Source organism: Microcaecilia unicolor, chromosome 2 (genome assembly GCF_901765095.1).
Source record: "Microcaecilia unicolor chromosome 2, aMicUni1.1, whole genome shotgun sequence".
Classification (NCBI taxonomy): domain Eukaryota; kingdom Metazoa; phylum Chordata; class Amphibia; order Gymnophiona; family Siphonopidae; genus Microcaecilia; species Microcaecilia unicolor.
The window spans coordinates 116949731-116975918 of NC_044032.1; the positions used below are offsets into that span (position 1 = coordinate 116949731).

The following is a 26188-nucleotide window of genomic DNA, read 5'->3' on the forward strand; positions in this document are numbered from 1 at the left end:
AACCCACCTCTTTACCGCTGCTTTTGACTAACTCACTTTACCGCTGCTTTTGGCTCCTAACTCACTTGCCCTGTCCTTTGTCCTCACCTCTTTATTCCCTTACTCTTAATTGTTCTGTCTGTTTACCTATCTTTCTAGATTGTAAGCTCTTTGAGCAGGGACTTTCTTTTGTGTATGGTGTACAGCGCTGCGTATGCCTTGTAGCGCTATAGAAATGATAAGTAGTAGTAGGATTCAGTCTAGCTCTCCTGTCTTCCACAGTCCCTCCTGCAACAGAACAGGTCTTCTTAGAAGATGTGCTGGTCGCAGGATGTACAGGATGTTTGCTTGTTTTTCCAAAAAATAAGACTATTGTCTGCATCAATCAAATGTAATAGTGCAGTTCATTAACAGGCTTCCAAATAGAAAGTGACATGGGGACAAAGTTTGTCTCTGCTCTGTTCCTGTCCCCATCCCTGCTGTTACTGCGAGTCCCTGTGCCATTCTCTAGTGGCAAGGAATGGGACTGTAAAACTGCTGTGTCTTCTGGTGACTTAAAGCAAAAATCTGTTCTATAATATATAATATACCCAGCAATTATTATTTATTTCTTACTGGTAGAAACATGTTGGCATTAAGTGACAAAACAAAATGAGATTTATTTTGAGAGCAAATGACACTTCTGCCCCTTCCTCTCCTCCCCCCCCCCTCCCCCATTGAACATTACTTAATAACCTGGTCAGCTGTTTTCTGGCAAACCCTTATGACTCATATATGTTATGCTTCATTTTTATTGTACTTGTTGCCACCTTACAAAAAGTATATTGTAAGAAAAACCATGAAAGCCTTAATTTTTTTTTAAATTACATTAAATTGGACTTTCTTTTTGTGTTTATTTTTTTTTCTGTTTGATAATGTGACAGACTAGCTTCTGTGTTTTTAAAACCCAAGTTGTCTGTGAATTCTGGTTTATTAGTCACTTGTATCGGATGTGGTTGAAATAAAGGAAGTAAATGGAATATTGCAGAGAGGAGCTTTACACAGCTGCAGTTTGCTTTTCCTTATGCTGGAAGATGGTTATAATTGGGGATTTTATTTTGACTGCATTGAGTCTTCTGATTCACAATACGAATATATGAAAATATTGTTGCTAACTTTTGGTTTTTAACTTTTTGGGAATTTTTGAAAATATAGTTTCTAGTATGTGTGTGTGTTTCTTTGAGTAGGTACTAAAAAAATATTTGAAGTTGAAGTTCTTTATCTAATCACAGTGTAGGTGGTTCTGAAGTTTGTTTTAATTTTGTGCAGGAGCCTGCAAGAAATATTTACCAGATAATAAGGTTTACCAAAGTAAAGCTGATAAAACTTGTTTGTAGAGGGAAATGACCTAGGAAGGTTTTATATGAAAGGAATTTTCTCCTGGAATTTCAACAGTGAAGGCAGTGAGTATCCTGCCATTGTATCGTGCAGTGGAATATTTTTTTTTCCACTCTTAATGTGTTCCTGGACCAACTAAACTTGTAAAGCTAAGACCTTTTTCTTAAACGGGAAAGAATGGAGCAAACATTTTCACTCCTGGACAGAGGGAATGTGGCCTCTGCTGTTAAATCTGTACTTGTTGTAGCAGATAGCTTGCAGTTTACCCTGAATTCAGAGCCAAATGCTGAGGAGACGGGTCTTACCAATGTCTGTCATCCAGGAGAAGAGAATTTTGCCAGGTAGGTTTTTTTTTTTTTTAATTGAAGGCTCGGTTTAAGCAGCTTGTAGTTAAATTTGTTAAAATAGTCTATTAGAGCATTACTTTGTCTTTTATTCTTGAGCTTCCATGAATAAATTAACCCAGTTTGTAATCTTTTGACCTGGTACATTAGCTTTGGTTTTAGAAGTACACTTCCCCGACTTAAAATATTGAAGCTTATCTAGAACCCATTTCTTTGCTAAAAATTTATTATCCAGTTTAAACTTTTTCGATTTTTGATTTCATATGGAAAAAATGGAATGTGAGAAATGTATTATTTTTTTTCATGATACCAATAGTGAGCATTTTGGAGATCTGGCTTATATATATTAATGTGCAAACCAAGTAAATTTTTGTGTTATGGTTATCCTGAACAAGAATGTTTGTGTTTTACAAATAATTCTCAATTCCTGTTGTCAAAGTTATATAATACATTATGCTACTTGGGGTTCTCAATCCAGTCCTTGGTACCCACCCATTCAGTCTGGTTTTGAGGCTGCCCAAATATGCACGAGAGAGATTTGCAAATTACCTCTATCTTGTGCATATTTATTGTGGATATCCTGAAAACCAGACTGGATTGAGGACCCATGTGCTACTTTTATTTTACTTTATTTTTTTTTGTTTAACTTGGTCTAGGAATGCAGCAGGGAAGCGGGTCTGGTACTCTGCCTCCATTAGAGGAGAAGGCAAAGAGAAAAGTAGTCAGCTTAGATGGCAGAGGCCTTTCTGAATCTGCTTTTGTTCACCATTTTAGTCTGTGCTAGACACGTGAGTGGACTGAAGGGAATGAACTTGTAGCCTCCAAAGAGGGCTGCAGCCCTCTACCTAGAAACCTTCACAGGGATTCAGTATAGAGGTTGAGTGAAGGTGAAGGGGGTTAAGCCAAGGTCATACTTGTGTTTTTCTGGGTGAAATAGGGTTCTATTTATTTGTAAGAGTTATGGATTCTGAGTGGATTGGATGGAGAGGAACTCTTTGACAGCAACCCACGTTAATGAGTGGGAGAAGCTTTATAGACCCAAACAGATTCCATGAAGTACAAGGTAACCTTGAGAATGTTGATCTGAAAATTAATTTTGGAAACAATTCCTGAAGTAGGCAGTGTAGCACTGCAAGAAAGGTATCTTTTACATTTAGTTACAAACACTTTCAGAATGTCATTGACTTGTGTAACTAGCAACACCAGAATTTAGCTTTGCAAGTTTGGGTTTGCTGTAATATTCTATAATGACATCTTGGCACACTGAGCTAATTCTGGTCACCACATCTCAAAAAAGATATAGTGGAGTTACAAAAGGTACAGAGAAGGGCAACAAAAATGATAAAGGGGTGGGACAACTTCCCTATGAGGAAAGACTGAAGTGGCTAGGGCTGTTCAGCTTGGAGAAAAGACGGCTGAGGGGAGATACGGTAGAGGTCTGTAAAATAATGAGTGGAGTGGAACGAGTAGACGTTAATTGTTTACTCTTTTCAAAAATACTAGGACTAGGGGGCATGTGATGAAGCTGCAAAGTAGTAAATTTAAAATGAATTGGAGAAAATTTTCTTCACTCAATGTGTAATTAAACTCTGGAATTCGTTGCCAGAGAATGTGGTAAAGGCGGTTAGCTTAGCGGGGTTTAAAAAAAGGTTTGGACTTCTTCCTAAAGGAAAAGTCCACAGACCATTATTAAAATGGACTTACGGAAAATCCACTGCTTATTTCTGGGATTTGCAGCATAAAATGTATTGAACGTTTTTTGGATCTTGCCAGGTACTTGTGACCTGAATTGGCCACTGTTGGAAACAAGATGCTGGGCTTGATGGACCTTTGGTCTGTCCCAGTGTGACAATACTTATGTACTTATGGCATGTGTAACTGCAGGTACCATGTTATAGAATTGCACCAATTCACATGTACACTGTGTGACACTCAAGTTTGGAAAAAGATAAGATTGTGGGTGTTTGATCTGGGTATTGATTTCACACAAAACCATCTGGAATCGCTGATTGTAGTTGAAAAGGAAATAGACCATAAGCTAAAAAAGGAATTGGAAAACATCATGAATAGGATTGCAGAAGACTAGTGAACTGAGTGTCGCATGCTTGTAAGCATGTTGTAACATATATCCAAAGGAAAAAGGGGGTCTGCACAACTTCCACAAAAATACAAAGTCGCAGCAATAAAGGGTGGAAGGGAAAACATTTTTCCAAATGACTCCGGCAAACTGTAAGGTTTTGAGCTTTCTAAAAAACAGTTTATTGCCAAAATACATAGATAATAATCCACAAAGATATGAGGAGGTAACCCAATTAACCCAACACGGGCTGTGTTTTGGCGTAAAGCCTTCCTGGGGGGGGGGGGGGGGGGGGGGGTCTAAATCATAAATGAACACAATTCATGACTGACTAATTGTCATAATGAATAGAAACAGAAGACTGTGTGTCAAAATGAGAGGTAAATGAAAAGGTGGAAAAAGGCTAGAGATGTGAAACAATGTGTTACAGTGAGAGGAAGTGTTATAATAACAATAAGTGAATAATAGTAGTGAGTGATAAAAATGGTAAAAATAATAATGTCGTCACAAAGAAAATAATAGTTATAATAAAGGTGAATGGAGGACAAAAATCAGTGTGCAGATTGCTACATATATGTGAAGTGATATATAGACTGTCAAGTTAATGTGCGAAGAAATCAAAAGACGCCAAAATGAGAAAAAAAGCTTCTTTGTATAGTACATGGGTAATGGGGGTGGTGCTCACACATCTGGAGTCAGGATATTTGTTTTCATCCCCATCTGGACGACTGGCTGTTTCCCCTGAGGCCAGATTGAGCTTTCTAAAAACAGTTTATTGCCAAAATACATAATAATCACAAAGATATATGAGGAGGTAACCCAATTGACCCTACACAGGCAGTGTTTTGGTGTAAAGCCTTCCTGGGGGGGGGGGGGGGGTCTAACATAAATGAACACAATTCATGAGTGACTAATTGTCATAATGAATAGAAACAGAAGACTGTGTGTCAAGATGAGAGGTAAATGAAAAGGTGGAAAAAGGATAGAGATGTGAAACAACAGGTGAATTTTTGAAAGAGAAGGGCGTCCATCTTCCAACACAAATCGGGAGATGGGCGTCCTTCTCGAAAGCCGATTTTGGGCGCCCTCAACTTTTTTCCATCGCGGGGATGACCAAAGTTCACGGGGGCGTCGGCAGTGTAGCGAAGGCGGAAATGGGGTGTGCTTAGTAGATGGGCATCCTCGGCAAATAATGGAAAAAAGAAGGGCGTCCCTGACGAACACTTAAGCGACTTTACTTGGCCCATTTTTTTTTTCACGACCAAGCATCAAAAAGGTGCCCGAACTGACCAGATGACCACCGGAGGGAATTGGGGATCACCTCCCCTTACTCTCCCAGTGGTCACTAACCCCCTCCCACCATAAAAAAGTTTACAAATACTTTTTTGCCAGCCTCAAATGCCATACTCAGGTCCATCGCAGCAGTGTGCAGGTACCTGGAGCAGTTGTAGTGGGTGCAGGCGGATCTAGGCTCATCCCCCCCTACCTGTTACACTTGTGGTGGTAAATGTGAGCCCTCCAAAACCCACCACAAACCCACTGTACTCACATGTAGGTGCCTTTCATCCCTAAGGGCTATGGTTGTGGTGTACAGTTGTGGGTTTTGGGGAGGGGGGCTCAGCACCGACGGTAAGGGAGCTATGCACCTGGGAGCTTTTTCTGAAGTCCACTGCAGTGCCCCCTAGGGTGCCCGGTTGGTGTCCTGGCATGTGAGGGGGACCAGTGCAATACAAATTCTGGCTCCTCCCACGATCAAATGGCCTGGATTTGGTCGCTTTTGAGATGGGCGTCCTTGGTTTCCATTATCGTCAAAAACCGGGACCAGGTTTGGGAACCACTAGTGTAGAGTGTAAGCCCATCTCTGGACAGCCTCTAGTTGTTCGCTTCATGTAAGGTTTGCTTTTGTCAAAGCCCCCAGTCAGATCTCCACCTGTGTCATGGGGCCTCAGCATCATTCTCATACAGCTGGTGAAAGCTCCTTTCGAGCCACTGAATTCCTGCCATCTGAAATATTTGACCTGGAAGGTCATTTTCTTCATGGCTGTTACTTCAGTTCATAGTCAGTGAGCTTCAGGCTCTAATAGTGGATGCACCTTATACTAAATTTCATCACAACAGAGTAGCCCTCTGCACACACCCTAAGTACCTGCCAAGATTGTGTCGGAGTTCTTTCTGAACCAGTCAATTGTCTTGCCAACATTCTTTCCCCTACCTCACGCCCATCCTGGCGAAACCATCTTGCACACCTTGGAATGCAAGCAAGCATTGGCCTACAACATGGAGCGGACTAGGACGCATAGAGAATCCGCCCATTCCTTGTCATTAAGCAGATGAATCCATTACGAGTGGGTTGTGTCCATCAACCAGCAGGGGGAGATAGAGAGCACTGAAAAACCATAGTGCCTCATGGCCAGCTAGCTCCATCTGCCTCTTAAGTATTCTCTAGCTCCCCAGCAGGGTGGTTGCAGCTTGTTCAAGCTCCTTCAGAAAATCTGCCTGTGGTGGCTACTGTGCTTTTTTCTAGTTGTAGCAGGGGTGTTGTGGCTGATGGTGCCCACTTTAAAGGCAAATAGGTTAGCCCTTTCCCTGCCTTACCCGGCCCCCGATGTGGAAGTAGACAAATAGGCAAGCCCTGTCCCTGTCTTTGCCCACGCTGTGGATACAGGCACATAGGCTCGCCCTTTCCCTGCCTTTCCCGTGCTACTGATCCTCCGGAGTTGGAAATTTGCCTCTTTCGCTGTTGCCTCGAACTTTGGTGCTGCGATCCCAGAAAAGAGGTTTTCTTCTGATTGTGCAGCATGACTGGAGCTCGGAGACTCGGTCTGGTGAGGTAAGAGCATTTTGTAGCTCCTCCGGGGATGGCCCGCATTTTGGGACGATTTTGGCATGAATCCGCCATTTTGAATTTCCGCCACTTTCGGCAATGGCTGCTGAGAAAGTTAAGCGCAGTTCCGTTTGTGGCAAGCGCAAATCTGCAGCGGGGCTTGGTAAGGCGTGCTTTTCAGATGGTAGAGCCGGCCCGAGCATGGCGAGCGATGTTCCTTCCCGCTCCGTGGAGCTGGCAGCGGGCGCCATTTTGGAACAGCATGGGGCGATCCCCGCTGAGGCAGAGGGGTTTGAGCCTGGAGGGGCGCCTTGTGTGGAGGCTGATAAAAGAGCTGTTTCCCCCGGACTGGAACCAGGAGGCCAAGGTGAGCCATTTTCCTCTGAATTTGTTTTATTGCTGCATAATGCATACCTGTTAAAAAGAGCTCTTCCGCAGGGGTCCCCTGCGGCCCTGCTTTCTGTATTCCCTCCAGTGGAGTCTGGCTTTGGATTACCGTCAGGCGTGTTTTCCCCTGACAGATGGCCGCAAGACAAGCGCAGCAGGGTGGATTCCCCTTCAGAGAGTGGCGCACCCCCCCCCCCCGGGGTCGGAATGGGAGGACTCTGAGGGGTCTGGCAGGCCTTCGTGGTCTGGAGAGCAAGAAGAAGGTGCAGGATTGCCACTGGATCCAGATGATCCTTCCGCGGTGAGGATTTTTCACCGCGATGAGCTGCCAGCGCTTATTACTGATGCCTTGCAGATCCTCTCTATAGAAGACCCTGGGAGTACTGAGACCTCCTCCGGTAATCCGAGGATGGCAAGTACTAAGAAGCCTGCTCGAGCCTTTCCTTTGCATGACTCAATCCAAGAGCTTATCACGGCTCAATGGGCTGACCCCGAGGGGCCTTGAAAGTCGCCAGGGCTATGGGGCAATTATACCCTCTAAGTGAGGAGCATTTGGCACCCCTAGCAGTGCCTAAAGTTGATGCCCTAGTCACGGCTGTGACAAAGAAAACTACCTTCCCAGTGGAAGGAGGAGTTGCCCTGAAGGACATGCAGGACCGTCGCCTGGAGGCAGCTGTGAAACAGCCCTTTGACATTTCAGGCCTATCCTTATGGGCATCTGCATGCAGCTGCTACGCTGCCCGAGCCTGCCTCGCTTGGCTACAACAGGCAGTGGAACAGCTGGGAGATGGAGCAGAGCCCCTTTCGGAGGTGGCACCGCGGATGGAGTCGGCCTTGTTATTTTTGGCTGACGCCCTTTATGATCTGATCAAACAGATGGCTGTAGCGGTGGCGGCTCGCCGTCTTCTGTGGCTACGGCATTGGGCAGCTGACATGGCCTCTAAGCAAAGGTTGGTGAAGTTGCCCTTTCAAGGCCTTCTCCTGTTTGGTGAGGAGTTGGAGAGAATTGTGAAAGGCCTGGGGGATGCCAAACCCCAGCACTCAACTGAGGATAGGCCGCGGCCTTCTTCCGAGGGTCAGGCGGTTCTCTCCTGTTCCGTGAAGCTAGAAGGTACCGCCCGGGGCGTTCTGCTGGGTTCACTTCGCGTGCCTGTTTTCAGCAGAGGAACTCCTTTCGCTCGGACAAACGTTCCCGCAGCAGCAGGCTCAAGACCTGGAGTTCATTGGCGACCCTCTCAATGATGGTGCGCCGGCCCCCTCCTCGATTCCTGTGATAGGAGGATGACTTTCCCTCTTTCTCAAGGAGTGGGCCAAGATTACCTCAGATCAGTGGGTTTTGGACCTGATCAGAGATGGCTACAGATTGGAATTTACTGCCCCAGTGAGAGACGTGTTTTTGGAGTCCCGATGCGGCACTGCCGTCAAACGGGCGGCGGTAGAGGAGACCTTGCAAGTCTTGTTGCACCTGGGAGCGGTGATCCCCGTGCCTCCTGCCGAACGCGGCTGCGGTCGTTACTCCATTTATTTTGTGGTGTCGCGAAAAGGCGGGTCTTTTGGCCCATTCTCGACTTAAAGAAAGTCAACAAGTCACTAAGAGTGCGGCATTTTCACATGGAAACCCTGCGCTCCGTCATTGCGGCGGTACAGCCAGGAGAATTCCTCATGTCTCTGGACCTAAAAGAAGCTTACTTGCACATTCCTATATGGCCCCTGCACTAACTGTTCCTCTGGTTTGCGGTGTTGGGAATCATTTCCAGTTTCGGGCCTTGCCTTTTGGCCTCGCCACAGCTCCCCGAACCTTTTCCAAGGTAATGGTGGTAGTAGCTGCTTTTCTCAGGCGAGAGGGTATCCGGGTTCATCCGTACCTTGATGACTGGCTCATCAGAGCGGACTCTGCAGAAGAGAGTCATCATGTAACAGCCAGAGTCTCAGTACTGCAATCTCTGGGCTGGGTCGTCAATATACCCAAAAGTCACCTGACCCCCTCTCAATCTCTAGAATATTTGGGGGTCCGGTTCGACACGGCCTCTGAGTTTGTCATTGTACCCGACCAAAGGCTTCAGAATCAGGTCCGTCTGCTCCTGAGGATGCCTCGCCCGCGAGCTTGGGACTTTGTCCAGCTGTTGGGGTCAATGACGACCACCTTGGAAGTGGTGTCATGGGTGAGAGCGCACATGAGACCTCTGCAGATTGCCCTGCTTCAACGATGGTCTCCTATGTCCCAGGATTATCAACGCAGACTCGCGTGGCTCCCTGCGGCCCGACTCAGTATGGAGTGGTGGCTCTCAGACAGCATGCTGTGGCGAGGAATGCCGCTAGCGCTTCCCGATTGGTGCCTGGTGGTAACGGATGCCAGCCTGAAGGGCTGGGGAGCACATTGCCAGGGAAGCTATGCCCAGGGTCTGTGGACACCCGAGGAAACGGGGTGGTCCATCAATCACTTGGAACTGACAGCGAATTTCCAGGCTCTTCTGGCCTTTCACATGACTCTGGAGGGACTGGCTGTCAGAGTTCTGTCAGACAACACGACAGCAGTGGCCTACATAAATCGACAAGGCGGCACTCAGTGTCAAACACTGGCCGCAGAGGCCGCTCAGATATGCCACTGGGCTGAGCTACATCTGCAGCTTCTGTCAGCAGCTCACATAGCAGGTCAGAGCAATGTGCAAGCCGACTTTCTAAGCAGGTATCAAATCGACCCTGTGGAGTGGGAGCTGGCAGACGAAGTGTTCCTTCAGATCTGTGCCAAATGGGGAACGCCCGTAGCGGATCTTATGGCCTCAAGCAAAAATGCCAAAGTCCCGTCCTTTTTCAGCAGACGGAGAGATCCTCGCTCGGCAGGATTAGATGCCTTGGCTCAACCCTGGCCCCCGGGCCTTCTGTATGTTTTCCCTTTTTGGCCCTTAATAGGGCAACTCCTCCTGCGAATTCGGCTGCATCAAGGAGTGGTGATCCTCATTGCCCCGTATTGGCCCAGGCGGCCATGGTATGCGGACCTCCGGCGGATGCTGGTGGAGGCTTCCCTTCCTTTGCCTCTGGTACCGAACCTGTTGACGCAGGGTACAGTGACCGTGGAGGATCCCTGCCGCTTTGGTCTTACGGCATGGCTATTGAGAGGGCGCAATTGAGAGACAAGGGATATTCCAACAAGGTCATCTCCACTCTCTTGCAGGCCCGCAAGCGTTTTTTCTTCCGTTGCCTGTGCTCGGATCTGGCACCAGTTAGAGGCTTGGTGTGTTTCTAAAGCGATCACACCCATGCAGGCTTCTGTCTCGACGATACTTGACTTTTTGCAGGATGGTTTACAAAAAGGCTTGGCCTATAATTCCCTGCGTGTTCAAGTGGCAGCCTTGGCATGTTTTCGGGGGAAGGTCACTGGCCTCTCCTTGGCTGCGCATCCGGATATTGCATGGTTTCTTAGAGGGGTGCTTTGTCTCCGGCCTCCCGTGCGGGCTCCTTGTCTGGCTTGGAACCCGGGGCTAGTATTTAAGGCTCTTCAGTGTTCGCCCTTCGAGCCGTTGAGGCGAGCTTCGGAGAAGGATGTGACTCTAAAGATAGTCTTTTTGGTGGCCATTACATCGGCGAGACAGGTGTCTGAGCTCCAGGCGCTGTCCTGTCGAGACCGATTTCTGCAATTCTCTGAGTCCGGAGTAACGGTACGTACTGTGCCTTCCTTCCTGCCTAAGGTGGTTTCAGCGTTTCACCTAAACCAGCCTATTTATCTGCCCTCCTTTACTAGGGAGGAGTTTCTGGAATCTTTTGGGCAGTTGCACCTTCTGGATGTGCGCAGGGCTCTGTTGCAGTATCTGTAGATGTGTAATGCTTTCAGGACCTCTGATCACCTTTTTGTATTGTTGTCAGGTCCTCGCAGAGGGTCTCCAGCGTCTAAAGCCACTATAGCCCGTTGGCTTAAGGAAGCCATTTTTTCTGAATATCTGCTATCTGGCCGGCCTCTTCCTGACGCCTTTAAGGCACATTCCACAAGAGCAATTTCTTCCTCTTGGGCTGAAACTGGACCACTCTCTCTTCAAGAGATATGTAGTGCAGCTACTTGGGCTTCTAAGTTCTCTTTTGCCCGTCATTACAGGCTGGATGTGGCTGCCAGGAGGGACACGCTTTTTGGAGCAGAAGTGCTGGTGCGTGGAGTGGCCTGTTCCCTCCCTATCTAGGGATTGCTTTGATACATCCCATTCGTAATGGATTCATCTTCTGCTGATGACAAGGAAGGGAAAATTAGGTTCTTACCTTGGTAATTTTCTTTCCTTTAGTCACAACAGATGAATCCATGATCCCTCCCTGATTGACTCTGTTTTGCGTTCAGTTTTCCTGCAGACGTGTTCCCTCATTGGGAGAAGTTGGAAAACAGTCTTCAGGATTTCTTCAAATACTGAGAGGCAGATGGAGCTAGCCGTCCAGGAGGCACTATGGTTTTCAGTGTTCTCTATCTCCTCCTGCTGGTAGGTGGACACAACCCATTCGTAATGGATTCATCTGCTGTGACTAAAGGAAAGAAAATTACCAAAGTAAGTACCTAATTTTCCCTTGTACCATGCACTTAAGTCTAAGAATACAGATTTGCAGCTTGTTTCTTTTGTTTTTTTTATTGTGATTTAAACGTGTGCCTATGGTCTTCAGGTCAGAAACTTATTAAAAGCATAGATGGCATTGATAGAACTCATGGTCATGACCTTCCCGGAGAAGTGGGATACATCTGTTTACTGTGTAGACGTTTCTTTATTTTTATGAATATGGCGGTCACTTTTTCTTTTCATTTGAACAGGTAAAAAGCAAGTCACATCATGCATAAATAAGCAATTGAGAAATCTCTCTCGCCTAAAGTTGACTGAAAAAGTAATATACATTTTTATTTTTTTTTTTTTTTAGAAATGAGGATCTAAAACAAATGTTGGAGAGCAACAAAGATTCTGCCAAACTGGATGCAATGAAAAGGATTGTTGGGGTATGTAAATGAGCAGCCATAATGTGTTACTGGTGTAGATTATATTATTTAAAAAGCTACCTGCCTGAATAATTGTAGTAAAATTTCAAACTTCAAATAGGTGATTTTAAATAGTAAAGATAAAAAAAAATGTAATGATGATTGATCTCTTTCCATAGCTTTTAGTAGTATCATTATAGTGATGACTTCCATCTCTGTTTGTCCACCAGAAACTTCACCAAGACTTCAGTTCCAAATTTCAGCTTTATTTGACACCTGCTTACTATCATCTGAAAGTTAACAAGGCCAAGATAGTTGTTTTTCTTTTCCCTCTAAACCCACCTCCCCCCTTTCCCCATTCTCTGTTGCTGTCTACATGCTCCTGGTTCCCTTGGTCTGTAACCTTGTTCTTTTTTTGATGTACCTTGGACATTAGGGGTTGAGTGTCTGTCTAGGGGCAAAATAACTCTCTGAAAATGTAACAGAATGGGATGAAGTTTGGCATAGGAGAAATCCAGTGAAGACAGCTTCTCTCATTGAAATGCCTTGACTAGTTTTTCTTTCTTTCTGTTTTTTTTTTTTTTGGGGGGGGGGGGAGGAGGGGTGTTATTCAATCCTTGCCCATTTTCAAACTATTTCACCTCATGCAGCATAGAAACATAGTAATTAAGTAATTTGCATTTACCCTCCTTCATCCCATAACTTCTACCTCAGAAACTCTGTCCCTACCCCCCCCCCCCCCCCCCCCCCCCCAAGATAACAAATTAGCTGGCCCTATAATGCTGTCCTAATACTGCCTCCACTCTCTTTACAGTGTCACAAAATAAAAACTAATTTGTTTTTTTGTTCCGCCTTCAATTTGTGAAGGCTTTTGGATGTTTAAATTTTTTTTAGATATATACCTTGGACACATGGCCTATTTTTTCTCTCTTTAGGGCTTTCTACCCTTGGCATTTCTGGTTTGTACCAAAGTCAGTAGAGGATAAAAATAACTTACTCCACTTCCCTTGTCTTCTCTAAGCTTGAACATACATAATGCTCACTCACAAGCTGTTGCTGCACCCAGAACTAGGCCCTGCATTTTTGTATGTGCAACTTCTGGAGAGGTGATATGTGGGAGCAAAACCACAAATGGAGCCACTCTGTTCTCTCTCTTTTCTGTTAGACACACACAGCTGTATATCCACATTTAGGAAAAATTCCAGGAACCATGCTCACAATGCTTTACCCATTTTTTTTCTATAACCTTAAGAAAATCTCACTTCCTTATTTATGCTGTCATCCCTGTTCATTATTGTCAGTGCTACACCAGCTCATATGAGTGGGTTAGGTTCCCCTAACAACTAGATGGATGCAGAGAAACAAAATTTTACAGCTGACTTTATTTCCTTTATGGAAGACTGGCACTATCTTCAGTATTTCTGTTGTCAGCAGATAGTGTAAGCTGCTCCTAGGAAGTTTAGAGGCCCAGGTTCCTAGTGGAGTGTAGACTAACTCTAGCTGGCATGTGATCAAAAGCCCCGTGCTGTTCCAAACAGTGCTCTAAAATAGCGCTGGAACAGCGCTGGGCTTTACCGCACCGATGATCAGAGATAATGCATGCAAATTTAAGCAGCACAATTATCTCTGATCATGGGGTAGAAGTGCGGGTGAATTGTGCCTGAGCATGCGCTCAGCACAATCCTCCCGCACTTGTTTGACAGGTCTGGGCTGTCAAAAGCCCAAACCTGTCAAACACAGGGCTGGAGGTCCATGGGACCACCCGGCGCTGACTACCCCTGCCCCGAGCAACGGGGGCTGGAGGTCCAGTGGACCTCCGGTCCCCCCGATGATCCCACCCCACCCCAGGTTCAGGGAGGGCTGGGATCCGATGGGTCTTCAGCCCCCCCCCCCAAACCCCCAGAAAATGGTCCTTGGTGGTCTAGTGGCTGCCGGCCAAACCCCCTCCCACCCAGCGAGCGACGGGGGGGGGGGGGGCTGGAGGTTCGGCGGACCTCCAGCCCACCCCAACTCCCTCCCCCCCCAGCGTTGTCCGACCAATCCCTGGTGGTCCAGCGTAAATGACAACCCCCTTCCGGCCCCCCTACCTTAGTTGGAGGAGGGACGCAGCCTGCCTCCCTCCTCTTCCTTGGGTTGATGCCGCCGCAAAATGGCAGTGCCCAGCCCCGCCCAGTGCTGGGCGGGGCAACAGACCATGTAAGGCAGCAGGCTGTGTCCCTCCTCCAACTAAGGTAGGGGGGCCGGGAGGGGGTTGTCCTTTATGCTGGACCACCAGGGGTTGGTCAGACAACGCTGGGGGGGAGGGGGGGAGTTGGGGTGGGCTGGAGGTCCGCCGGACCTCCATCCCCCCCCCCCCCAGGTCGCTTGCTGGGTGGGAGGGTGGGCTCGGAGCTGGCGTAGGGTTTGCCGCGGCCAGCGACCCAAATTTTGGCGCGCTGGCCGCTGATCATTGGTGAATGTTCTGAGTCCTATTTAGCATGCTACTTGCGCAAAGAGCCCTTGAGCACGTTGTTTCACGCGCTCGAGGGCTCTAATCATGGGGCAGTAGCAAATGCCGGTGCTAGTATGGCGCTAACAGCCTCTAGCCCCGGCGTTTGCTTTTGATCATGAGGGCCTAGGTGATTCTCCAAACAGTCCTTGTGAGACTGATTTCCCTCCCTCTTTTGGTAACACTCAGTTGGGGTCTGAGTTCCCACACTAGTGGCTCTAGTACCTTAGTGACATTTCACCCTTGATAGGTTTTACAGCAGGGGCTACTTAGAGCAAACACTCCCTCTGTTCTTTGAGAGAGGAACCGGGTGGCAATAACATTCACAAAAAAAAAAAAAAAACCCCAAACAAACAAAAAAGTCACTTCTGTTGCAGCCTTCTCCAGTTTCCAGAAAGCTTTCTGGCCTCTTGTTGTGCAGTGTTAGATGTGGACTCGGGTTAGAGTGATCACACCCTCTCCCCGTTGTGCCTCCATTTCTTTCCAGTATATCTGGAAAAAAGTAAGTCATAGCTGGTCAGCTTGTCATCCAGTGCATTTGGCCTAGCTTGTGAACAGCCAGGTGGGTGGGTGCAGTTGGCAGAGGGTTAGCACCTATTAGGGTTACCATTCGTCCGGATTTCCACGGACATGTCCTCTTTTTGAGGGCGCTGTGGGGAGTCCGGGCGGATTTCCGCATTTCCCCGATTTGTCCGGGTTTCGTCGGGACTCGGGACGGGATCATCACCACATCATCATCTGTCCTCTTCGTCCTCGTCAATTTCTATGCACGTGAATCCCTCCAGCCAATGATGCGATAGTAGGAGGAGTTAGATCTTGTAGCAAACACAGCGCACGAGTTGAGTAGCCCCACACAAAAGCCATGCTGACTCGGTCTCAGTAATCCATGTCCTCGGATGTGCTCTGTAATTTTGTTTTTAATAACAGCCTCTACCATTTTCCCCGGCACCGACGTCAGACTCACCGGTCTATAATTTCCCGGATCTCCCCTGGAACCTTTTTTAAAAATGGGCGTTAGATTGGCCACCCTCCAATCTTCTAGTACCACGCTCGATTTTAAGGATAAATTGCATATCACTAGCAGTAGCTCTGCAAGCTCATTTTTCAGTTCTATCAGTACTCTAGGATGAATACCATCTGGTCCAGGAGATCTGCTACTCTTCAGTTTGCTGAACTGCCCCATTACGTCCTCCAGGTTTACCGTGAAGTCAGTAGGTTTCTCCGACTCGTCCGCTTGAAATATCATTTCCGACACCGGTATCCCACCCAAATCTTCCTCAGTGAAGACCGAAGCAAAGAATTCAATCTCTCCGCTACGTCTTTGTCTTCCTTGATCGCCCCTTTTACCCCTCGGTCATCCAGCGGTCCAACCGATTCTTTTGCTGGCTTCCTGCTTTTAATATACCGGAAAAATTTTTTGCTATGCTTTTTTGCCTCTAATGCTATCTTTTTCTCGTAATCCCTCTTGACCTTCTTTATCTGCGCCTTGCATTTGCTTTGACACTCCTTATGCTGCTTCTTGTTATTTTCAGACGGTTCCTTCTTCCATTTTCTGAAGGCATTTCTTTTAGCCCTAATAGCTTCCTTCACCTCACTTTTCAGCCAGGCCTGCTGTCTTTTGGAGTTCCGTCTTTGTTTTCTAATTTGTGGAATATGTTTGGCCTGGGCCTCCAGGATGGTATTTTTGAACAGCGTCCATGCCTGTTGTACAGTTTTTACCCTCTCAGTTGTCCCCCTAAGTTTTTTTTTCCACCGTTCTCATTTTATCATAGTCTCCTTTTTTAAAGTTAAACGCTAACGTATTTGACTTCCTGTGTATAGTTACTTCAAGGTTGATATCAAAACTGATCAAATTATGATCACTGTTATCAAGCGGCCCCAGTACCATAACGTCCCTCACCAGTCGGCTCCTGCACCAGCTACTCCATAAAGCTGTCCTTGAATTCATCAAGGAATTGTACCTCTCTAGCATGTCCCGATGTTACATTTACCCAGTCTATATTTGGATAATTGAAGTCACCCATTTATTATCACATTGCCCATTTTGTTTGCATCTCTGATTTCTTTTATCATTTCTGCGTCTACCTGCTCATTCTGGCGAGGCGGATGGTAGTACACCCCTATCACTGTCCTTTTCCCTTTTATACATGGAATTTCAACCCACAATGATTCAAGGGTGTGATTTGTGTCCTGCTGAATTTGTAATTTATCTGAGTCAAGGCTCTCGTTAATATACAATGCTACCCCTCCACCAGTCCGGTCCACCCTATCACTACGATATACTTTGTACCCCAGTATGACAGTGTCCCACTGGTTATCTTCCTTCCACCAGGTCTCAGTAATGCCTATTATATCCAATTTTTCATTAACTGCAATATATTCCAACGCTCTCATCTTATTTCTTAGACTCCTAGCATTTACATATAGACATTTCAAAGTATGTTTGTTGTTCCTATTTGCACGATGCTTAGTACTGGACACTACTGATTTGCCATCTTTTGTCTGATCTTTAGTTGTATTTAAGGGCACCTGGCTTACCATGGTCTGTTGTGCAACCTCACTATCCAGAAACCCTATCTTCCCTGTTTGTGAGGTATCTTTGCAAGATACCTTATCCCGAACCATGCGCTTTTGAGCAACTGTCAGCCTTCCCCCCATTTCTAGTTTAAAAGCTGCTCTATCTCCTTTTTAAATGCTGACGCCAGCAGCCTGGTCCCACCCTGGTTAAGGTGGAGCACATCCTTGCGGAATAGGCTCCCCCTTCCCCAGAATGTTGCCCAGTTCCTAACAAATCTAAAACCCTCCTCCCTGCACCATCATCTCATCCATGCATTGAGACTCCGGAGCTCTGGCTGTCTCTTGGGCTCTGCGCGTGGAACAGGTAGCATTTTAGAAAATGCTACCCTAGAGGATCTGGATTTGAGCTTTCTACCTAAGAGCCTAAATTTGGCTTCCAGAACCTCTCTCCCACAATTTCCTACGTCATTGGTAGCTACATGTACCAAGACAGCGGACTCCTCCCCAGTACTATCTAGAATTATGAGATTTTAATCTGTGAATGAATAAGTCATCAGCGATTTTCAGGATTCAGTCTAGCTCTCCTGTCTTCTATGTTCCTTCCCGTAATAGAAAATGGCTTCTTCCTTGTCATCAGCAGCAGATGAATCTATTAACTGATGGGTTGTATCCGCCTACCAGCAGGTGGAGATAGAGAATACTGAAAGACCATAGTGTCTCTAGAACGGCTAGCCCCAACTGCCTTCAGTATTTCTCTATCTCCCAGCAGGTGTGGACGTAGCTCGATCAGCTCCTAGATTTCAGACTACCTGGGGTGGCTCCTGTGCTTTGCCAGTTGAGCAGGGGTGTTGTGGCTGGTGGTGCCCACTTCCATATCATCAAGCTGATCAATCCATAGACTGGTGGGTTGTGTCCATCTACCAGCAGGTGGAGATAGAGAGCAAACTTTTGCCTCCCTATATGTGGTCATGTGCTGCCGGAAACTCCTCAGTATGTTCTCTATCTCAGCAGGTGGTGGTCACACACAGCAGCAGCTCTGGCTAGGCCTCCAAGCCTAATTTTTAGGTTTTGTTGAGTGCCTGGGGTTGAGGGCTCTTCTTGAGCAAGTGCAAACCTGGTGGTGCCAGGTCCCTCCTTTTCTCCCCCCTCCCGCTGGCTCCGTTAAAAAAAAAAAAAAAATTTTGAACGTCTTTAAAGGCGTTTATTTCGACGTTTATTTAAGCGTCTATTGCAGCTACTCACTGGGACACCAGGTCGTTACAACTCGGAGCGGACAGCAGGTAATTTTTACCTTTTTATAGCGGGCAGGGGGTTCCCCGATTCTTCTCCTCGTGGCATATGGCGTCGGAGGGCGAGGGCGCAAAGGGTCGCTCCCCGGGTCGCTTGAGCGCTTCTAGAGGGGATGCGGGGGTCTTAAAGCCTGATTCGCCCTTGTTGGGTGACAGTTTCGTGACCGATGAATGTCCCGGTCCTTCCTCCGGCGTGGCGGTTTTTCCCGCCATAAACGCCCATCCCCCGCTCCTCGCCTCCGCCATCTTGGCCGGCCACGCGGCTCGGACGGCTTCTTCTTGGGCCGCCCTTGAGGTTGGAGACATTATTGCCATGAACGCCCTTAATTTGGGCGACGGAACAGAAGCGGCTAAAGTTAAGAGCCGTTCTTCCCGCGCGGCTCCTTTGCGGAGTTTCGCGCCGGACGCCATTTTGGATGCGCAGCATGTCTCTCCCCCGCTATTGCGAGCGCCGGTTGAGGGTGCGTCTAGGGCTGTTGCCCAGGCTGCGGAAGTGCACAGTCTGGGGGGTTTCTCCCCTGAGTTTGTTTTGCTGCTGCATCAGGCCTTCCTCATGCACAACGCTGCTCCTGCTCCCTCGTCTGGTAAAGAGGTTGAGGTTCCCAGAGGTAAACGCCCTCGGGTTGATTCCCAGGCCTTGGAGGAATTTGTCTCCTCCGATGTAGATGAGGGCAGCGTGTCTGAGGTCTCCCAACGGTCCTTTGCGGATTCCTTGGAGGAGAGGGATCCCCGCTCGGATGGAGCGGATGACCCCTCTGCAGCGCGGCTTTTTAGCCCAGAGGATTTGCCCAACCTGTTGTTACAGGCCATGGACACTTTGAAGATTTCCTCTCCGGAGGACGTCTCTCCCTCAGCCCCTGTTGGCTCTGCCATTATGCTGGGGACGAAGCGCCCGCCTAGAACCTTCCACGTGCATGATGCCATGCACTCCTTAATTTCGGCTCAATGGGATGTCCCAGAAGCGAGCCTTAAAGTGGCTAGGGCTATGTCCCGCCTCTATCCTTTGGCTGTGAGTGAACGTGAGGCCTATCTTTGGCCTACCGTGGATTCTTTAATCACTGCGGTGACTAAGAAAACGGCGTTGCCGGTGGAAGGTGGCACGGCCCTAAAGGACGCCCAAGACAGAAGATTGGAGGCGGCCTTAAGGTCGTCCTTTGAGGCGGCTGCTTTAAGTTTGCAGGCCTCAGTTTGCGGCTCCTATGTGGCCAGGGCGTGCCTGACTATGGTGCAGCGGGCTTCCCCCTCGGATCATTCCTTGAGGGCTGATTGGCCGGCCCTGGAATCGGGCTTAGCCTATTTGGCAGACTTGCTGTATGATGTCTTGAGGGCCTCAGCGAAAGGCATGGCTCAGACAATCTCTGCGCGGCGGTGGCTTTGGCTGAAACATTGGTCTGCTGACCACGCCTCTAAATCCCGCCTGGCTAGGTTGCCTTTTAAAGGCAAGCTGCTCTTTGGGGTCGAGCTGGACAAAATCGTGACCGATCTCGGCACGTCTAAGGGCAAGAAATTACCAGAGGTCAGGGCTCGGGCTAGTACTCGTCCCGGTACCTCCAGAGGACGGTTCCAGGAAGCCCGTCGGTACCGCCCGGGCAAGTCGGGTTCCTCTGCCCCCTCTTCCTTCAAGAGGAATTTCTCCCCCAAGCAGCATTCCTTTCGCAGAGACCGCCGTCCCGGAGGTGCTCCCTCCGGTCCTCCCCCAGGGTCTCGTACCCAATGACGGGGTCTTGGTCCACGCCCCAGTGCAGATTGGAGGACGGCTGTCCTCGTTTCTGGGCGAGTGGACCACAATAACTTCAGACGCGTGGGTGCTGGAAGTCATCAGAGACGGCTACAAACTAGAGTTCTGCCGACCCTTAAAAGACGGGTTTGTACTCTCTCCCTGCAAGTCTCCGGTCAAAGCTGTGGCAGTGCAGCAGACCTTGGACAATCTGATCCGCCTGGGCGCGGTCGTTCCGGTGCCAGAAAGTCAGCTTGGCAAGGGACGCTACTCCATTTACTTTGTGGTACCAAAGAAAGGAGGTTCTGTCCGGCCTATCCTCGACCTCAAAGGGGTCAATCGGGCCTTGAAAGTGCGGCACTTTCGCATGGAGACTCTCCGCTCTGTTATAGCGGCAGTGAAGGCAGGAGAGTTCCTGGCATCCTTGGACATCAAGGAAGCGTACCTGCATATTCCCATCTGGCCTCCTCATCAACGCTTTCTGCGTTTTGCAGTCCTGGGACGACACTTCCAGTTCAGAGCCCTCCCTTTCGGGTTGGCTACTGCTCCGCGGACCTTTTCCAAAGTAATGGTGGTCATCGCGGCCTTCCTACGAAAGGAAGGGGTACAAGTCCATCCTTATCTGGACGACTGGTTGATCCGAGCCCCCTCTTATGCAGAGTGCGGCAAAGCTGTGGACCGGGTAGTTGCTCTTTTGAGCTCCCTGGGATGGATCATCAACTGGGAGAAGAGCCAGCTGCGCCCGACTCAGTCCCTGGAGTACCTGGGAGTTCGATTCGACACCCAAGTGGGCAGAGTGTTCCTGCCAGACAATCGGATTGTCAAACTTCAGGCTCAGGTGGACCAGTTCCTAGTAGCCTCTCCCCTTCGGGCTTGGGACTATGTGCAGCTGTTGGGCTCTATGACGGCCACGATGGAAGTTGTGCCCTGGGCCAGGGCTCATATGAGACCACTTCAACACTCTTTGCTGCAGCGCTGGACTCCGATGTCGGAGGATTATGCTGTGCGCCTTCCCTTGGACCCAGCAGCGCGCAAGGCACTGAGCTGGTGGATGCAGACAGACAAGTTGTCTGCGGGAATGCCTCTGGTGACCCCAGAGTGGATTGTCGTCACGACGGACGCCTCGTTGTCGGGCTGGGGAGCCCACTGCTTGGGAAGGACAGCGCAGGGGCTCTGGTCCCCTGCAGAGGCAAAGTGGTCTATCAACCTCCTGGAACTCAGAGCCATTCGGTTGGCGCTTTTGGAGTTCATCCCGGTACTGGTGTTGAAGCCTGTACGGGTCCTGTCGGACAATGCCACGGCTGTGGCCTATGTCAACCGCCAGGGAGGTACCAAGAGCGCCCCTCTAGCCAAGGAGGCTATGAATCTTTGCCAGTGGGCGGAAGCGAACCTGGAGCAGCTTTCGGCGGCCCACATTGCCGGAGTCATGAATGTCAAGGCGGACTTTCTCAGTCGCCATACCTTGGAGCCCGGAGAGTGGCAGCTATCTGCTCAGGCGTTCTTGGACATCACGAAGCGCTGGGGCCAGCCGAGCCTAGATCTGATGGCGTCATCGGCCAATTGCCAAGTGCCGCGCTTTTTCAGCAGAGGACGGGACCCTCGATCCCTGGGAGTAGATGCTCTTCTCCAACAGTGGCTGACACAAGAGCTTCTCTATGTGTTCCCGCCCTGGCCCATGTTGGGCAGGGTGCTAGACCGGGTGGCAAAGCATCCCGGCAGGGTAATCCTGGTGGGTCCGGATTGGCCCAGGCGTCCCTGGTATGCGGACTTGATCAGGCTCTCAGTCGACGATCCTCTGCGGCTGCCAGTGGAGCAGGGCCTGTTACATCAGGGTCCCGTGGTGATGGAGGATCCCTCCCTCTTTGGTCTTACGGCCTGGCTATTGAGCGGCAGCGTCTGAGGAAGAAGGGCTTCTCAGACAAGGTCATCGCCACTATGCTGAGAGCGAGGAAGCGCTCTACTTCTACTGCTTACGCCAGGGTTTGGCGTATCTTTGCAGCGTGGTGTGAAGCAGGCTCACTTTCTCCCTTCACTGCTCCAATTTCTTCAGTGTTGGCGTTCCTGCAAGAAGGTCTGGAGAAAGGCCTGTCGCTCAGTTCCCTTAAAGTCCAGGTAGCGGCTCTGGCTTGCTTCAGGGGCCGCCTGAAGGGTGCTTCCCTGGCTTCGCAGCCAGATGTGGTGCGCTTTCTCAAGGGAGTTAATCACCTGCGCCCTCCTCTGCACTCAGTGGTGCCTGCGTGGAATCTCAACCTGGTACTAAGAGCATTGCAGAAGCCGCCTTTTGAACCCTTGTCGAGGGCATCTCTGAAAGACCTGACGTTGAAAGCAGTCTTTTTGGTGGCTATCACTTCAGCCAGAAGAGTTTCCGAGCTCCAGACGCTCTCATGTCGAGAGCCTTTTCTGCAGTTCACTGAGGCAGGAGTGACTATTCGCACAGTGCCTTCCTTCCTGCCCAAGATTGTTTCTCGCTTCCATGTGAATCAGCAGCTCTGTCTCCCTTCCTTTCGTAGGGAGGACTACCCAGAGGAGTACTCTGCTCTTAAATATCTGGATGTGAGACGAGTCATCATCAGATACTTGGAAGTGACCAATGATTTCCGGAAATCGGATCATCTGTTTGTCCTGTTTGCAGGTCCTCGTAAGGGTCTGCAGGCTGCTAAGCCTACAGTGGCAAGATGGGTCAAGGAAGCCATTGCAGCGGCTTATGTGGCCGCGGGGAAGGTGCCGCCTATCCAGCTGAAGGCTCACTCCACGAGAGCTCAGGCGGCCTCGATGGCAGAGGCCGGATCCGTCTCCTTGGAAGAGATATGCAAGGCGGCAACTTGGGCTTCGGCTCATACATTCTCCAAGCATTACCGTTTGACTGTGGCTGCACGGGCGGAGGCCCGGTTTGGAGCTTCAGTGTTGAGGTCAGGGATTTCAATGTCCCGCCCTGGGTGAGTACTGCTTCGGTACATCCCACCAGTCTATGGATTGATCAGCTTGATGATATGGAAGGTAAAATTATGTATAATCATACCTGATAATTTTCTTTCCATTAATCATAGCTGATCAATCCATAGCCCCTCCCAGATATCTGTACTGTTTTTATTCTGGTTGCATTTCAGGTTCAAGTTTAGTCTTCAGTTACTTCAGAAAGACTTCGTGTTCAAGTTTTTTCACTTGGATTCTTCAAGAGTTAAGACGAGTTTGTGTTACAGTGAGCTGCTGCATTCCTCTCCCCTCCGTTTTACGGGGCTGGATTGAGACTTAAAATTCTGCCGGCACTCCCTCCCGCTTCGTGCGGCTGTAGGGCAGCTTTGTACCCCTCCCACTTCGGCGGTGTTAGGGTCAGTCAGCTCCTCCCGCGGTTGCGGTTGCAGGATAAGCCAGATCCCCCCGCATCGGCGGGTGTGGTGTCCCTCCCCCGCTCCGCGGGGATGAGCTGGGTTAATTCCCCTCCCCCGTTTCGGCGGTGGTGAGCTGGGCAGAGTGTCCCTTCGTGGGTGTAATTCTCTAAGTGCTGAGTCCTGCGGATGGAGCTTTGATATCGACATACTGAGGAGTTTCCGGCAGCACATGACCACATATAGGGAGGCAAAAGTTTGCTCTCTATCTCCACCTGCTGGTAGATGGACACAACCCACCAGTCTATGGATTGATCAGCTATGATTAATGGAAAGAAAATTATCAGGTATGATTATACATAATTTTACCTTTAAAGGCATATAGGTTCGCCCTTTCCCTGCCTTACCCATTTCCCCCACCTCCCGGAGTCCCTCTGTTGCTGCCTGCCTCCAATTTTCCTCACAGCGTTATTAAAAAAAAAAAAAAAAAAAAAAAAAAAAAAAGAGCGCTATATATATATATATATATATATAATTTTTTTTTTCCCAAATTCACAACTTCTGAAAGGGCCCTGTTTACTAGGCACGCTAACTTTTTAGTGCATGTTAACAATGGAGACACCCATTATATTCCTATGAGTGTCTCTTGCATTAGCACGCTCTAATAGGTAGCATAATAGAAAGCTGAGGTACTCAATATACCAGTGGGTTAGCTGGAAAATATCCCATTCTTTTTTTAAACATTTTAAAAAGGATGATATCAATTTGTTTATGCTACCAAAAATGTTATGGCTTGATCAATATCAGATGCTGAGCTGAAGTCTGGAATGATCAAGAAAGCATTTTTCACCTGTAAAACATTGAAGGTTTTTCTTTTTTGTGTGTGCGCGGTGATAGCATTATATCATTGACTATTTTGTAGTAGCTGCCTGTAGTTTGAGCACACAGTTTTTCCTTTTTAAGGTCTAATATTGCTTTGGTATTTAGTATTTTGTGAAAAATAGATGCATTTCTAGTCATAACATAACAATTGTCCTTATATAAACCATATATTCTAGTCATGGGATTACCATTGAGCTGTTCTGCTTAGTGGGGAAAAAAAAATCTCCCTTGATCTTAAAAAGGCATGAGACTTCCTTGTGGGGTCCACATCTACAAACATTAGGAGATGGGAGGAGAGGGACCTTAACAAATTAGAGGCCCTGTTTACTAAGCTGCGCTATAGGTGCGCTAACTTTTTAGTGTGCACTAAAAATTAACTTTTGCTAACGATAGACACCCATTATATTCCTATGGGGTGTCTCTAGCATTAGCGCATGCTAAAACGTTTGCGCACCTACAGCGCGGCTTAATAAACAGGGCCCTAGGTCTGTTGTTGGACCAGGGACAGAGAGTGCCCTTGAAACACTTTGATGGCAGGACTGGTGTGAGTACTTCAATATTAGACATGTATATTAACACTAAACAATTCGAGGAGGATCTGAGGCAAGCTAGGACGATGATGGAATCTTTCCATTACATAGTACTACTACTACTACTACTATTAAACATTTCTATAGCGCTACTAGACTTACGCAGCGCTGTACAAATTAACATGAAAAGACAGTCCCTGCTCAACAGAGCTTACAATCTAAATTGGGCAGACAGCTAGGGGTGGGGAAAATGCAGTGGTAGGGGTGATAAGTGAGGGTGGTGAGTAAGCTTCCAGAACCTGTGAGATAGTTGTTCATCAACCAACAAGTGGAGTTAAAGAACTGAAAACTGAGCTGAGACATCTCCCTCTTGGCACTAGTCCAGCTCCTTATTATTTACATGGAGCTGATTTGACTGCTGGATGGGGGTCTTCTCCGTCTTCCGCAGGCACACAGCCTACTGAAGCAAGGTCCGGTGCTCATGGAGGATCCGTGCCCTTTTTGTCTTATGGCTTGGCCATTGAAAGGGCTGGGTTAAGACAAAAGGTTATTCTGATTTGGTCATTACTACTTTGCTTCAGTCTCAGAAATGCTCTACATGCTTGGCGTATTCGAGGGTGTGGGGAGGATGTTTGAGATCTGGAGTTCCTCCCTTCTCTGCTCAGATTGTGCATGCAGGTCTTCTGAAAGGATTGGCATTGGGTTCTCTAAAGGTTCAGGTTGTGGCTGTGGCCTTTTTCAGGGGCTGACTACAGAAGAAGTCTCTTGCAGCTCACACTGATGTCGTTTCATTCTAGTGGGCCACTTGCTGCCTCCCTTTTGTATGTCGTGTCCAGAGTGGAACCTTAATTTAGTCCTTTGGGCTCTTCAGAAGCCTCCTTTGAGCTGCTCCAGAAGGCCTCTTTGAAAGATATTATGCTACAGATAGTGTTCTTGGTGGCTGTTGTGTTGCATGCATGGTTTCAGAACTTCATGCTCTCTTAGGATCCCTTTCTTTGCTTTTTGGAGGTGGGGCCTCCCTGCACACGGTTCATTCCTTTCTTCCGAAAGTAGTATTAGTATTTCATCTCAACTGTGGAGCTTCTGTACGAGGCTCAGTATTTTTCCTTGAAGCTTCTCAATGTGCGTAGGGTCTTCATTAGATATCTGGAAGTCACAAATAAGTTTTGCAACTCGGACAGACTCTGCTTTTTGGTAAACAGAAGCTGGGCCTCATTGCTTCCAAGCTCACAATTGCTAGATGCCTGAAGGAAATTATCGTGTCAGCTTATTTGTTTGCAGGGAAGTAGGCTCCTTGGGCCTTGCAGGCTCATTCTATGAGGCGTACAATGATATCCTGGGTGGAGATTACTGTCTCTGGGAGATATTTGCAAGGCGGCGACATGGTCAACGCTGCATATCTTTGGCAAGCACTACAGGGTGGACATTGCAGTATGCTCGGAAACCAGTTTTGGGGCTTTGATCCTCAGGGGGCAGCGCCAGGATCCCAGCCAATCTAGGGATTGCTTTTGA

General features: G+C 48.2%; 1 protein-coding gene across 1 annotated transcript in view; it reads left to right on the forward strand.

Annotated features, from left to right (window-relative positions):
• AP3B1 (adaptor related protein complex 3 subunit beta 1) overlaps positions 1–26188 on the forward strand; it is a 1191861-nt gene that overhangs the window by 32483 nt on the left and 1133190 nt on the right. The window contains exon 2 of the mRNA XM_030193246.1: positions 11873–11948. Within this exon, the coding sequence (XP_030049106.1) occupies positions 11873–11948 (76 nt within the window). The remainder of the gene's footprint in view (positions 1–11872; positions 11949–26188) is intronic.